The 13,513-nt window shown below is 34.0% G+C and overlaps 4 protein-coding genes across 7 annotated transcripts; 1 reads left to right on the plus strand and 3 right to left on the minus strand.

Annotated features, from left to right (window-relative positions):
* Window positions 1-580: 580 nt before the first annotated feature.
* On the minus strand, window positions 581-5,423 carry LOC143426271 (uncharacterized). 4 transcript variants are annotated; one of them, XM_076899609.1, is made up of 8 exons: window positions 5,141-5,423; window positions 4,663-4,957; window positions 4,118-4,260; window positions 3,540-3,679; window positions 2,426-2,467; window positions 2,146-2,354; window positions 1,365-1,727; window positions 581-731 (listed from the first exon to the last, which is right to left on the minus strand). In XM_076899609.1, exons 1-8 carry the CDS (start codon window positions 5,357-5,359, stop codon window positions 640-642), a joined length of 1,503 nt encoding a protein of 500 aa, XP_076755724.1. In that variant the 5' UTR covers window positions 5,360-5,423; the 3' UTR covers window positions 581-639. The 4 variants fall into 4 exon arrangements, with proteins under 4 accessions (XP_076755724.1, XP_076755727.1, XP_076755726.1 ...); XM_076899612.1 differs by lacking the exon at window positions 4,118-4,260 and having other exon boundaries at window positions 4,663-4,937; window positions 5,141-5,265; XM_076899611.1 differs by lacking the exons at window positions 4,118-4,260; window positions 4,663-4,957 and having other exon boundaries at window positions 5,201-5,419.
* A 551-nt stretch (window positions 5,424-5,974) lies between these two features.
* On the minus strand, window positions 5,975-7,060 carry LOC143426278 (E3 SUMO-protein ligase NSE2). The gene is made up of 5 exons (XM_076899624.1): window positions 6,939-7,060; window positions 6,565-6,725; window positions 6,406-6,496; window positions 6,166-6,346; window positions 5,975-6,099 (listed from the first exon to the last, which is right to left on the minus strand). Exons 1-5 carry the CDS (start codon window positions 7,015-7,017, stop codon window positions 6,000-6,002), a joined length of 612 nt encoding a protein of 203 aa, XP_076755739.1. The 5' UTR covers window positions 7,018-7,060; the 3' UTR covers window positions 5,975-5,999.
* A 433-nt stretch (window positions 7,061-7,493) lies between these two features.
* Window positions 7,494-10,789, plus strand: Kyat (Kynurenine aminotransferase). Its single transcript, XM_076899614.1, has 8 exons — window positions 7,494-7,541; window positions 8,386-8,525; window positions 8,607-8,757; window positions 8,963-9,199; window positions 9,280-9,523; window positions 9,649-9,815; window positions 9,912-10,262; window positions 10,345-10,789. Exons 1-8 carry the CDS (start codon window positions 7,509-7,511, stop codon window positions 10,402-10,404), a joined length of 1,383 nt encoding a protein of 460 aa, XP_076755729.1. The 5' UTR covers window positions 7,494-7,508; the 3' UTR covers window positions 10,405-10,789.
* LOC143426281 (CIMIP2 protein CG18335) lies at window positions 10,610-13,172 on the minus strand. Its single transcript, XM_076899631.1, has 7 exons — window positions 13,120-13,172; window positions 12,797-12,935; window positions 12,217-12,313; window positions 11,962-12,137; window positions 11,690-11,852; window positions 10,808-11,045; window positions 10,610-10,732 (listed from the first exon to the last, which is right to left on the minus strand). The coding sequence occupies exons 1-7, from the start codon at window positions 13,170-13,172 to the stop codon at window positions 10,663-10,665; spliced, it is 936 nt and encodes a 311-aa protein (XP_076755746.1). The 3' UTR covers window positions 10,610-10,662.
* Window positions 13,173-13,513: the final 341 nt, after the last annotated feature.

Consider the following 13,513-nt stretch of genomic DNA (forward strand, 5'->3'; position numbering starts at 1 on the left):
TCAGACGGTCCATAAAAGTACAAGTATACGAAATACGTAATATTTCCTTCAATTCACTTCGTTTCCCACATAGATTTATTCCTTTCGTATGAATTATTCATTGATACGAGTCATCAATTGTTTTGTGCGATACTAATATTCACTAGACCCAGATATTATTGATGTTACGTTTTACAAATAAATATATATGTTCGAAATGGATAATAATAAATGAAAAACTGTTCAATGTTCTTTATAGTCTTTAACTTTATTTTTAAAGCTTGAATGGAACGTCCGCACGTTTTGAAGGCTCTACTAATTGTGAAGACTCCGCATAGGAAATTTGGAATCCTCTTAAAGAAAATTAACGACGCAAAGTCTGCACGATCTATTTCACAGTTTATATATGTACTAAACTCTATTTCCTAACACAAGATTCATTTTTGTTTCTCCGTTGACATGTGGAAATAATCCAACAATATACAATAGCCATATTTATTCAGTTATCATGAACATGTTACGTATTAGAATTTTGCTTATCTACTGAAATGTGGCTTCGTTCCTATAATTTTCTCAGCGATAGAATTATGCCAGTGATTGCGATACTTTTTTTCTGAAATCAAGGATACAGTTATGTTTGATCTTCATTCTGCTTGACCATTAGTACTCGTGAAACCAGACTAGAACGCTCAGTGCTGCCACTTTCAGGGCAAGTCCAATTTGTAAATTGTAGAATGTAGTTCCGGCAGATTCTGAAAACAAAGAATATAATACGAAAAATTCTATCTCTCTTGTCTTACATGATAAGATGCGATTCACAAAGATTATGATGCTACTAAGTTATGTCTATAAACGGTAATAACACTTAATATTACATCTCTAATTAATATTAACGGCTGCGATCCATTTCTAATTAAAGCTACTACACAATAGACCTTGAAGACATTTCTCAGTTTAGTTTCTGAATGGACTGGTTCATTCCCACGTAACGCGATAGAAATGTATGCATCCGCAGATCCGTAGAGCACTTTGCCTCGGCCCTACGCTATCGTAAAGTAACTCGGTATCTCGTCGAGTCGAGGAAGACGCACGATGCTCGTTTTACCAAGTTTTGAACGCTACTCTTCTCCTGTCGACGTTTCCTCACCGTAATCGTAATATTGCAGCGGTTCCGTGGTGTCTTCTTCGCAGTCTTCCATAACGGATCTGATCTCCACGGGCCCCTTCCTCGCGGGTTCGTCGACCTCGTGCTTACCCTCGAACGCAATCGCCGCGTAATCGGGCCTCGCCTCTTGAATACGTTTCCTGGGGCTCCGACGACCCTTCGCGGAGCCTCTGAGGCCGATCTAGAAAAGCCAAGAAAAGATTCACGCCTAAGTACTAACCGTAATCGTAATTGCGCGCTGCCTCCGGCTCGTTCACCGTCTCGTCCGCGTCCTCTTCGTCCTCTTCGTCGCCCTCCTCATCCCGTTCGTCGTCTAGCCCGCTCTCGTCGTTCTCATCTTCGTCATCGTCGTCGTCGTCGGTGTCGTCGTTGTCGTCGTTGTCGTTCCCATCTTGGCCCTCTTCAGCGTCATCGCTAAATCGACTTCTAAGAACGGAACGATATCCACGAATGTCTTTGAAGTTTTCGTTTGCCAATCTATTTTCGCGTAGGCCGTACTCCTCGTCCACCTCCTGGTCACCGTATCGGGCTTCTAGGAGATGACGTCGAGCTGCTCGTACCGATTTCGAGTGACACAACACGTCTGGGAAATATATACAAGTATACAGGTCATTCCTTAAATAATCTTGATTCTTGATAGACGCCGTGTGAGAAATCTGGTATATTATTTGTAATTTGTATTGATGTAAGTTCGTCAGAGTGTTGTTGAAAGAATGTTCTGTTTCTTCTTAAAAGGTAGTTTAGAATACTCGATATTTCCTCGGAAACGTGTCGAAATATATATACCACTGTGTTTACTACATTTTTAAGTAAAATCTTTTCATCACACTACGGCAAACTAATAATACAAATTTTTTTCAGTTTCTCAATTTATTCAGTTTCTTGAAATTGGTACGCGCGCCGCCTTTCATAGCGCATATTTTTTAAATTAAGCTGATTCGTGTAGAATAACGGGGCGCATTCTGCCACATTCCCAAGTTGTAAATGTATCAGCTTAGTACCTTCGAACCTTTCACGATCATCGTTCTCATAGGCTTCGTCGAAGTCGACGCTATTACCAGGATCGAGTTCTCCTTCGAAAGTGAATGTCCCAGCATTGCTTGAGATACACCCTTCGGTAGAAATGCAAGGTTCTGTGAACCTGGCCGCTTTCATAATTCCATCGACGGTGTTTACCTCGCAGTAACATTTACCGAAGCTATCCGGGCAGCTAGAAAAGTTCACACCTTTCGTCACGGTCAAGAAATTCAAGGGAACTTCCTTGAACGAGCATTCGCTCACCAAAACGATCCTGGCCCGATACAGTCTACGGACGGCTTTCCTCTGGAAAGTGTAACGATGCACGATCATCTATCAATTAGTACAATAGATCTAAATTAGCAACAAATATCGTTTAGTTCAATACTTTTTCTGTGTACAGAGTATTCGCGTCACCTTAAAAATGCATAAATCACTTAGATGTTTACAATGATGCACAAGTATTAACTAAATCAGAGTTTCCTAACGGCGAAAATAAGAAAAATATTTCACGGATCGGCGTTAGCCAAAAGTGAAGAAACCATATATGATATAGGAATATAATTTTTAGTTAACGCGATATTTCCTGCTCCTAATTTTTTAATTAATTCGATATACGTGGCTGCAGGTTTTTCTTTCTGCGAAACTAAGCACTGTATTAACATCCAATCGATTTCTTTGATTGGTTTTTATTGCTGACTTGGTTGAAAAAGTATTTTCGCATAAAAAGGAAGTCAGAAAAACAGCGCAGCGGTGTGATTCATTGAAAGAGTTATTGAATCGGAAAAATGTAAAATACTTCATCATTTCAAATCAGGATATATTTAATATATTCTCTTTAGATGTATATGCGTTGTTTATACATTTAGATTTATATTTGTGGGAAAAAGTTGAGAAGTTTAAATAACCCTTAGAAAGGACATTAACATTTTTTTATTTTTCGCATGCCAATCGTTGGAAAACACTGAATTAGACTGCTATGTACAGAACAACAATAAACATTTTTTATAGATTTTTTTGTAATATTTGAGACGTACGTATAGAGATAAATTTAATCAATGCAAGATATGTATATTTAGAACTTATGTATGTGTAACATAATTTCATCTTCGTCTGATAGCTACAGCTGATGCTACTTTCTGCAAAACAGTGAAATGAGTAATCGCTAATGTCGGTACGAAATTACTGTGCATGGAAAACGTACATGTATCGCAATGTGGTATGCCTTTTTGCGTAATAATAAGCGTTAAATTTTGTACCGTTTAAATTGATTTTAGTGGTCTTCGATAAATGAGCAGCAACGTGCCAGAGACATCGGTAAAATTGGTGTCGTCATTATTATTTATTGCGTATGCGTGAATTATCAGTTTTTATTTACGTTACTTGATCTTGGCACGATGCAATCGCTACCAGGAATCCTCTGCCGCATGTGTTGTTGCATTTTGGGGAGGACCACCGCGACCATAACGAATTAATTTCCGCTGGTATTGAAGTTGTAGGGCCAATTTCTTCGCAGAACTGAAAGTATCACATTTCGTAAAGTGTTTCGTAAAGTGAACGTTCCTCAATTTTTCATAAACATCCGTACAATGTACGCTGCAAGTATCCGTAACTCGTGTATTACTTTTCTTTCTTAAAAAATTTGAAATATCATTTCATTTTTTATATTAATGGCAAACTATAAAAATATGCCTATGTTAAGAAAATTTTGTAAAAAATATAACGTATATATTTTACTTACATATAATTCTTTATGTGTACATAACTTTGAATTGTAATAAAGAATTGGCAATTTCTTGGAAAATAATAAATATTTACACGCGAGGGGCATTTTTGTTTTAAATATCGCAAAAGGAAGAGCGACGTAGCTTTAACTAGATAGTTTCTCAAATATTTTAATCACTTCGTTATTTCTGCAAATTTTACGGAGAAATATGTAAGCCGTGATAACATTACTGGCTGTCTCTGATGGCAATTCGAAGCACACTGGGGGGTGTGTATTCCTTTTATTGTAGTCGCAGTGCACTGCGCGACACCACAAACTCCGCGCGGTGAACACAGGCTCTCGGGTAAAGGGTTCAGAAAACACGTAGGAAATCCTAACAATTATCCATGTAACGTATAACTACTTGAACAAGCATAATGACCGAACAAAACTTATCCTCAAGTAAATTTGCTTCACTGTACTATTTTCATTAAATGATTGAAACAAATGAAAAGCGTAAGAAAATTTCATTCGACCAATAAGTGAGGTGTCCGATCACTACTTCAAACATGCGCGTCTGCATAAGATTTCACCGTGTGAAACTTACGAATTTGTATTATTAATAAAACTGAAAAAAAAGTGGGTGAAATATAATTTCCTTCATTCTCGATTTTCATCTTGTTTCAGCTTACAAAATCGTTGCTCTTTAGTTTTTTTTAATTTCTCCTAGAGGTTTTGATATGAAATCGAACGTAAGTAGGAGATCGAACACCCTGTGTAAAGTATACATTAGAACCTTTCGTTTTATATAATTCCTGGCCTGCAATTGGAATGGAACAATTGCAATTTGATGCATTTTCAGTCAGCGAGGTTACGTCGCATAATCGCCTGTGAACTCTTGCACTTGTGTTTGAATATGGAGTAGCTTCGTTAAAAACACAATCAGCTTTCCTTAGCCTTGTCAAATCGGGCGAACATAGGTCCCAAGAGTGAAGGGTTAGACAGGGGCAGATACCAAGGAAAAATTCGCCGACACCGGAGCTATCCAGAACTTTCGATTCAGAAGGTATGCTACGTAATTCGACGAACAACTAAATATTAAATAGAACTATATTGCATGAATGTTTAAGCTTTGTCGAAGTCTTTCTTTCTCTTATTCCCAAAAAATAAATCACACAATCGTGTGCACTCTTTCGTTTATGTCGCGCGAGAAATTCGTTTTTCCTCGAAATTTATTGCAAGAAAGTATTTTACGTGAAACGCTTTCTGCTTACAGCACAGAATCCCTCTCCGATCTCTACGAAAGCGCACTGCTGCAGATGCAATTGCCGTACCCAACGCGTTATATCGTAATTAGGTGACTCGTCCAAATCTTTCGGCACGAACAGAAATGGATCCCAATTGCCGCCGTCCACATTGAGTCCGTCAACAACACGACGAGCTTTTCCACGAGATAGAATTAATACCGTCGATAGAAACGTAAGTATAAACATAGCCTGAGCGTTGACATCATCGATTGATAATTGTGCAAGTTGCAGGCAAACAAAGATGCAGTAACTTGAAGTTGCCTCACTTTTAATAGTTTACCAATAATTATATCACGTGCATTTCTCGTTTTATACGTATGTAATAAATTAATTTCTCGTTTAATACGTATGTAAATCTCCGAAACAAAAAATTATTTAATAATAAATATAAAATACATGTTTAATTTTTATTTAATAATAAATACATTCTTATGTACGAGTATCACAGTATATATCATATCTAAGTGATTCCAAGAGGTATATTTTTAAGTTGTATTTTAACACTTAAAGCAAACATTAGTTTGGAACAGAACCAACATTATTAGAGTTTTTAATCGTAAAAGCATGTGTGGCGATGTAATCCATGTCCATATGTCACATGTTTCATTCAGCTGCATGACATGTCATATGCAATTTTTATTTTTACTTCTATGATCTATAAAAACCATCATGTGCTTAATTCAGGTGCATGGCACGCCGTATGCAATTTTTATTTTTAGTGCGACGATGTATAAAAACTAAATTTTAGATTCATATATATCTGTCAATAGTTAACTATATGTAATATACTTTGTACAACAGCTCGTGACTCATTTAGTACAAATCTTTACTGAGGATTTTTTTCAAGATATGCTTTCATTACAATGTCCGGACGAAGGTGTGAAAGTGTTACAAAATCTGTGCTTTTGCATCCTACAACTGGACACCTGCGAATATAAGGCATAGTTAAAGTTAATATTGATGGAAGTGAACTTTTCCAATAAACTATTTACCTTGTTTTATTGTTAATTTTCAACATTCCTGTAATGCTTTCTCGATCATAGGTATGACCACATTTAGTATTCTTTACAGGGTCTATGATCCTTTTCTTAGAAATTGGATCAATAAAATTCATGTAGCCTCCCGAACATTGTAACTCTACATCTTCACTGTTATCTTCGTGTGGTATTTTATCTGCAATCAAAATTGTTATCACAAATATTGTTTATTCTTTGTTGCAATTTTCAACTTACCTAACAATATTTCAACGTGTTTATCAAATTCTACAAGTTTGCTATCCTTTGAAACATCCGTGCTAATTTCTAATATAGCGTTGTTATATTCCTAAAATTTGGAAGTATGTAATATTTCTGTTACAACATTGTAATAGAATTAAGAAACAGTATAATTACTTCTATAATCAAAGCAATATTGTGTTCCTTATCATCATCCTCGTACAATTCTAATATTCGCTTTTTTATATCTTCCGCTGACTGTAATTTTTTACGTTGAATGCAATTATTCTCTACTATATCCCTTAATTCCTTTAATTTCTCCTCTCTTTCATCAGCTTCTGAAAGCACAAAGATTCAATAAATTTGTAAGAACTGTAAGAATAGTATAAAATAGGATAATATATTTTCAACCCATTAATTTTCGCTCAGATATTATCACAAATATAACACACTATATGCTTTACTGATATTTTATAACATTGTAATGATTCATCATTGTTAATGATTGATAAGTATTAACAAATTGATCAGTTAACCTTATAGATACTAACCATAATAAGTAATAATATCAACCACAGTTTTTGTGTAAAAATCATATAACTCCTCAACTATTTGTTGAGTTTGTGTCATTCTTAATATTGCTTGTTTAGCAATGTCTCACTTTTACTTGCTCTTATAATGTGACAAATTTTGTCTGATATACATACACAAGTACACAAATATATATATTTCGAACAGACACTACTTATTACTATGGATAAGCACAAGAATTTTTTGGTAAAATTATGTTACAATTGCTATCTGTATATTTGTCAAGTCAAAGACATGATAAGTCAATTCCCTTTAATAAACAGGTTTTGTATTTTTTTTTTATTTGGGAATCGTAACACTGTTCCGTACTATTAGACAAATATAACATAAGATGTCGCTTTTATCAGCCTTTAAACACCTTTCACTTTTGATACGAATGAGGATTGGTTTCGTACCTTGTGTGGCGTTCGAATAAACCTTTTCGATCGCCTTGAAATACATTCGAAAGAAATCAGTTGTTCGCTTATCCATATGTGAATGTTCGATTGATTAATAGCTCTTAACTTAAACAAAGCTACCTTGATTTAAGAATGAAAATCGTACAATTTCTGTGTCTTTCTCTGGTAAGTTTGTTTTATTGCATAAATGCAGACGAATTGTTTTACGTATGATTGCAGAGAAATTGATTTCTATTTATGATGTGACACATATAAAAGATATTATTTACTTAAAAGCTTTCAGTTATTTTCAAAATATTTTAGAAATAATACGTTTTTAATTAAAAGTAATAATAGTGTTGAAACTCCATCCAAATAAATATTAAATATATATTGTAACATTATTGTAAAATCATTTAACATGAAATAGAAGGCATGTTGATAAAATATTTAATTTATCAATACATAACTTGCTAATGTTACATAAATAATAAAATAATAAAATTACTATCCAACTCTAGGGATTTCATTTTTCAAGTGTTCATTTAGTGAACAACTTGTTGCATAAGTTTTCTGTTTTGATAAAGAAGCGGTCACATTTCATCTTGTACATATACATAACTATTATACTTTGCGATTAATTCGACGTTATAAAATTGTTAAAGTAAGCCATATAATACATTAGTGTATCTCTTTTGGTAAGAATTTATTGTATTTAATATGTATTGAATTGACAATTGTAATATTACGTATCTTTGAAATGAATAATACTTAGTACTTAAAAATACTAAGGATTTTATACTGTTTCGTACCAACGTATCATAATTCTACAGTTATGATGCAAAATGTTACTGATAAAATTAACTATTTTACGTGGGATAGATAAATATCAGTATAAAAAATGTATATTTTACAAATTCTGTTTTTATAATAGTTTTAGCACTGAAATTATATAAATGTGTAGCAATAAGACAATAAATTAATTACAAAATATATCCTTCCATTGTTCATTGTTTATGATTGTTTACAGATGTTCACAAAAATTTGTGTATCTATAGCTTCTAAAGCATCACTTTCATTAACTACATCCAGAAATATTCGAAGTTATCCTGCTGTGATGTCTAAATTTGATCTTCCTACTCGATTAAAAGGCAATGAAAAATCTGTATGGTAAATAACATCTAATGAATTATACAAATAATATAGATATACATAAGTTAAAATATGCATTTTAAATTAATTTTGTTTTAGGGTTGAATACATCCAATTGGCATTAAAATATAAACCATTAAATTTGGGACAAGGATTTCCAGATTTTCATGCACCCGAAAATGTTACGAAAGCTTTAGCCAATGCAGCGACAAATGATAATCCTCTTTTAAATCAGTATACTAGGGGATTTGTAAGTGTTTCAAATTTCAAAGTAATGTGCAACAAATACAGTTTCAAACTATAAATATTCCTTACTAAATATTTCTTACAGCGTAAGCAGTATTATTATTCAATTTATTGTGCAATTTATATATACATATATTATTTCATTTATCATGCAAACATTTATTTACTTCATCTGTTGCTTGGTCGAGAGTTTAAGTATATTATTTCAGGGTCATCCACGTTTAGTAAATGCTCTTGCAAAATTATACTCTAAGCTTCTGAACCGTACTTTAGATCCTAATAATGAAGTACTTGTAACTACTGGTGCTTACGAAGCTTTGTATGCTACAATACAAGGTCACACTAATCCCGGAGATGAATGGATAATCATCGAACCTTTTTTTGACTGCTATGTACCAATGGTTAAAAGTACCAATGGAATTCCAAGATTCATTGCTTTAAAACCAGTAGGTGTAAAGTACAAGAATACAATTTACCTATATATATGTTAATTCTTGATGTATATTATTTATTTTGCATTTTCAAGAAAAATACCAGTGGTCCTATCAGTTCTGCAGATTGGGTATTCGACAGACAAGAATTAGAAAGTCTGTTCAATGAAAAAACAAAAGGAATAATTATTAACACTCCACACAATCCTGTGGGAAAGGTTTTCACTTTAGACGAATTACAGTTTATTGCTAACTTAGCTAAGAAGTGGAATACTCTTGTTGTATCAGACGAAGTCTATGAATGGCTTGTTTATGAACCATATAAACATATTAGGATTGGTAAATATATCCAACACTATTAATCTCTTGAATGCTTTCAAGTTACATGCATTTAATATCTAAGATAGTGTATTGACAAACATGCTTTTCAGCACTCGAATAAAAGAAACATCATTTTTTTCTAGCGTCATTACCTGATATGTACGAACGTACTATTACGATTGGATCCGCCGGTAAAACATTTAGTGTTACAGGATGGAAAATAGGATGGGCCTACGGTCCAGCAAATTTACTATACAACTTGCAAGTTGTTCATCAAAATAGTGTATATACATGTGCCACACCGATCCAAGTAATTCATCAATTATTTAATAAGTATTCGTGTGTATATATATATATTATAACTTCCGCTTTGAAATTATTAATAATTGCATTTTTATTTCCCTAGGAAGCGGTAGCTATCGGATTCGAACAAGAATTAGAAAGATTCGATCGACCTGATTGTTACTTCTTTAGTTTAGCTAGAGATTTACTACCGAAACGAGATTATATGGCTAAATTTCTTAGCGATGTAGGAATGATTCCAACAATCCCTGAAGGTGGATATTTTATGGTAGCCAATTGGAGCACTTTAAAGGATAAGGTTAAATTAGAAGAAGAAACAGACGAGAACAGAGACTATCGTTTTACGAAATGGATGACGAAAAACGTTGGAGTTCAAGGAATACCGCCATCTGCGTTTTATAGTGCCGAGCATAAACACTTGGGTGAAGATAACGTGCGATATTGCTTTATAAAGGCAAGAATCAACCTTTACTATACAGCCGGTATAATGGTTTTTTTCTTTTTATTAATGATTAATCTTTTTTCTGTAATTACAGAAAGATGAAAATTTGAAGAAAGCGGCTGAGATTTTAATGAAATGGAAGTCTCAACAATAGTAGTCAGATTGAGTACTTCTATTTAGTATGTCGCGGATAAAAAATTTGTTATTTTAATTGGGTATTGACACTTTACTTAAATGGCTATATATTTGGTAGGCCTTCTGTTTAAACTTTTTATTAACTCGCAAATGCCAAACACAATGTACAAACATAGTACGTAATTTTCCACATCTGTATTATGTATAGCCTATACGAAATAGAATCGTGTTTATCGTACTATTAAATGTTTAGGGCCAGAGTGCTGTGTTCCATATTTTATACAGAGAAATCACCACGAAGCCACCTTTTCGCATCTTTAGTATCAGCACCAAAGGTTTTGCCGAACCTGCGTGTAATATAACGACAATTGAATAAAAGGAAATTATGAAACCTATATAGAAAATCATAATCGTTTAATTACCTGAACGTCTCTCCAGGAACGTGTCCAAGATAATTTGGAAGCATTCCAACGTGTTTATGGTAGATGGCAGTGGGCTGAATTATTAACGGTGGATCAGGCCGTGAAATTGTTACTGGCGCCCATTCTGTGCTCTGCCTCTTCCGATAATCGGATGTGAAATTGCAGAGTGCGCTATTAGTCGCAGGTACGTTTGTTTTTCCAAAATGCGCGTACCCGTATGGTATATGACCCGCATATCCTTGACAAGTACAGTTAAAACCATTTATAATCAGACATTACAAAAACAGAAGTAATGAAAAAGATTTAAAAGACCAAAGAGTTACAGATACGAAATTCTAAAAAATTTCAACTCTTCTAGAAGGAATTACATATTTCAACACTGTTTCTAAACTCTGTAATATCAAGCCTTAAATATATATCGTATCAACTATCCGATTTCATCGCACGTGGGCATTTAATATATATTTTGAAAGGAACGGAAGGAAATTTTTTTATGGACTAAGTAAACTTGATTAAAGAATTCGATATAGCGATATTTTAAGGATTGATACTCGCACCTCTCACTTTCACACCTACTTCTCGTGTTTTCGCGAATGAAGGTGTATCGCATTCGTTTCTCACTATCCGTAAGATCCATCTGTACCACTACTTACTATTAACTGAATTTCACAAGCGACATTATATCTAATAGTTACAGGTGTATGCTTATTAATTCATTTCGTTGATAGATTAAAATTATTGTCAAGATCATTGACCGTTAAGCATTACGTAAAATAATTGAATCGTACGATTTGAGTTATATCGATTGCGCAAGAATTTCGCATTACGGGATTATTCAAAGGCAAGTTCAAGCTATATAATGACTCGGCAAAATTTACTTACGGCTGATAAAATATTTCTGGGGATTTGCATTATCCATAAAATAGGGTGATGGAGCATGATCCCTGGGTGCTTCATATTGTTCATCCAAAAATAAATTTCTCATTACGCCCACGCAATCAGGTCGAACTGATAGCATAGGCAGTTTAAAGTCACTTTTTATGAGCTACATCAATTTCAAATGTACATAATTATTCCCAATTGTCTTACTTGAAGTCTTTTTTTTTCTTTTTTAACAAAGGAGGGTAGTATATCAACATGAAAAATATTTTTACCAAACGATCCTTTAAACTTCTCGGCTCACCCTGTCCACTTTGCGTAGCTACTATTCCCTTAAGCTCATTAAGAGCCGCTTTACTCTTTAATTGGTGCCGTTCAAACTCGGCTAGTCCTTCCGTGGCGAGCACTGTATATCTTTGTCCATTCCTGGCTCTAAGTTTTGGAGTAAATCCTAAGTTAACACAAATCATAGAAATTAAACGAGGAATTAAATATGCTTTTTCGATAAAGGTGTATTCTCCTTCGACTACCTTCATATCCTGGTGTTATAGGATGAACGAATATAGGATCAGTTCTTTTGTATCGAGCATTCACTATGTCTATGTCATTTTTCGGTGGCCTTTGAACCTGCATTAACGTATATACATATCAATTTCAGTATTATACGAATTATTTTTGATATTTCGAATTGATACTATAGATTGAATAACTTATCGATAATATACCATTGCTTGAATGTACTGTTAAATAATAACTGAAATATATCTTAGCTAATTCAACTTCGTTCTAATTGAAGGTCGATAGTGCTTTAAACCTTATTACGTGTGAATCTCGTTATTGTATTCATTAGATAAATATTATATCAGCGCGTATATAGTAGGTCGTCTTAAAATTGTACATAACAAAAATTAGTCGATTTAAAATCAACTTTGTATTCAATGCTAAAGTTTAGTTTATTAACAGCCATCCTCGAGTTTATGAGAAAGATAAAAAAATCTTTCCATGGAGCTGTGGTAATATCACCGTTAATTTTAGCGACACGAACCGCGACACTGATACGATGTATTAGATAGCAGGGAAAAGAACGGTGAACAATTTCACAGTACGTACTTCGTAATCGTTGGTGAGACGGTTCGATAAAATGAGGGTCTCCGCGTGATTTACAGAGGGATCAAGCAGCAATTTGTGCGTGACACTTCCATACGTTTCGCCACATCTGTAGCGATACTGAGGACAATATCCGGCGTATCTAAAGCGGATCGTTTATATCATTTTTTCTGGTTTACTAAGGTGCAGGAAGGGAATGATAAGAACATGTACGATAATTTTCTAATAACGACGGTAAAAATTTACAATTCATGTAATGTATTTCACGTTTAAGAATAATAAGTTCAATTCAGATATTTTCAATAGGTAAACGTTCAAATATTCACCCTGGGACGAGATGCGGTTCCGTTGTAGTTAACAATTCCGTTCCAGCAGACATTCTATAGGTATGTGTTCCCCAAATGGTATGTTGATTTAATTAAATGCATTACACCGAGCGGATGGAATTTAAATAATTCCCGTGTACGGAAATTTGATCTGTTAAACGTTAATTTATCGACATAATTCCCGAACGGCTGTTCGCTACATTTCTGTGAGTGATAGCGCCTGAACTTTGTTTCAGAAAATTCTTTACTTTGGTACTCTTTGAAATTCGCACGGAACGAATATTTCATTTTTGATGCGGTGTACTTATTGAAAGTTTGTAACGGAACGAAACGAGTTCCCTATAGCAATTCCAAAATTAATTGAAATTATTTAATAATTATGTGATATAAATGT

The sequence above is a fragment of the Xylocopa sonorina genome, chromosome 8, assembly GCF_050948175.1.
Source record: "Xylocopa sonorina isolate GNS202 chromosome 8, iyXylSono1_principal, whole genome shotgun sequence".
In the NCBI taxonomy this organism is placed as follows: domain Eukaryota; kingdom Metazoa; phylum Arthropoda; class Insecta; order Hymenoptera; family Apidae; genus Xylocopa; species Xylocopa sonorina.

Bases quoted from the DNA above. Each gene is read 5' to 3' on its own strand.
- LOC143426271 (XM_076899609.1), bottom strand. From the start codon at position 5,359: ATGTTTATACTTACGTTTCTATCGACGGTATTAATTCTATCTCGTGGA. The intron at 4,261-4,662 runs GTTCTAATGTAT...GATAATTGTTAG, and splicing joins GGAATTATATAAAACGAAAG to GATTTCCTACGTGTTTTCTG. The intron at 2,355-2,425 runs GTGAGCGAATGC...GAACTTTTCTAG, and splicing joins ATCGGGCCAGGATCGTTTTG to CTGCCCGGATAGCTTCGGTA.
- LOC143426278 (XM_076899624.1), bottom strand. From the start codon at position 7,017: ATGACACAAACTCAACAAATAGTTGAGGAGTTATATGATTTTTACACA. The intron at 6,497-6,564 runs GTAATTATACTG...TCCAAATTTTAG, and splicing joins ATATTGCTTTGATTATAGAA to GAATATAACAACGCTATATT. The intron at 6,347-6,405 runs GTAAGTTGAAAA...TTTTGATTGCAG, and splicing joins ACACGTTGAAATATTGTTAG to ATAAAATACCACACGAAGAT.
- Kyat (XM_076899614.1), top strand. From the start codon at position 7,509: ATGAAAATCGTACAATTTCTGTGTCTTTCTCTG. The intron at 7,542-8,385 runs GTAAGTTTGTTT...GATTGTTTACAG, and splicing joins AATTTCTGTGTCTTTCTCTG to ATGTTCACAAAAATTTGTGT. The intron at 9,200-9,279 runs GTAGGTGTAAAG...TGCATTTTCAAG, and splicing joins GATTCATTGCTTTAAAACCA to AAAAATACCAGTGGTCCTAT.
- LOC143426281 (XM_076899631.1), bottom strand. From the start codon at position 13,172: ATGTCTGCTGGAACGGAATTGTTAACTACAACGGAACCGCATCTCGTC. The intron at 11,046-11,689 runs GTAAGTAAATTT...GTACTTGTCAAG, and splicing joins CCAGAAATATTTTATCAGCC to GATATGCGGGTCATATACCA. The intron at 10,733-10,807 runs GTAATTAAACGA...TATTACACGCAG, and splicing joins GTTCCTGGAGAGACGTTCAG to GTTCGGCAAAACCTTTGGTG.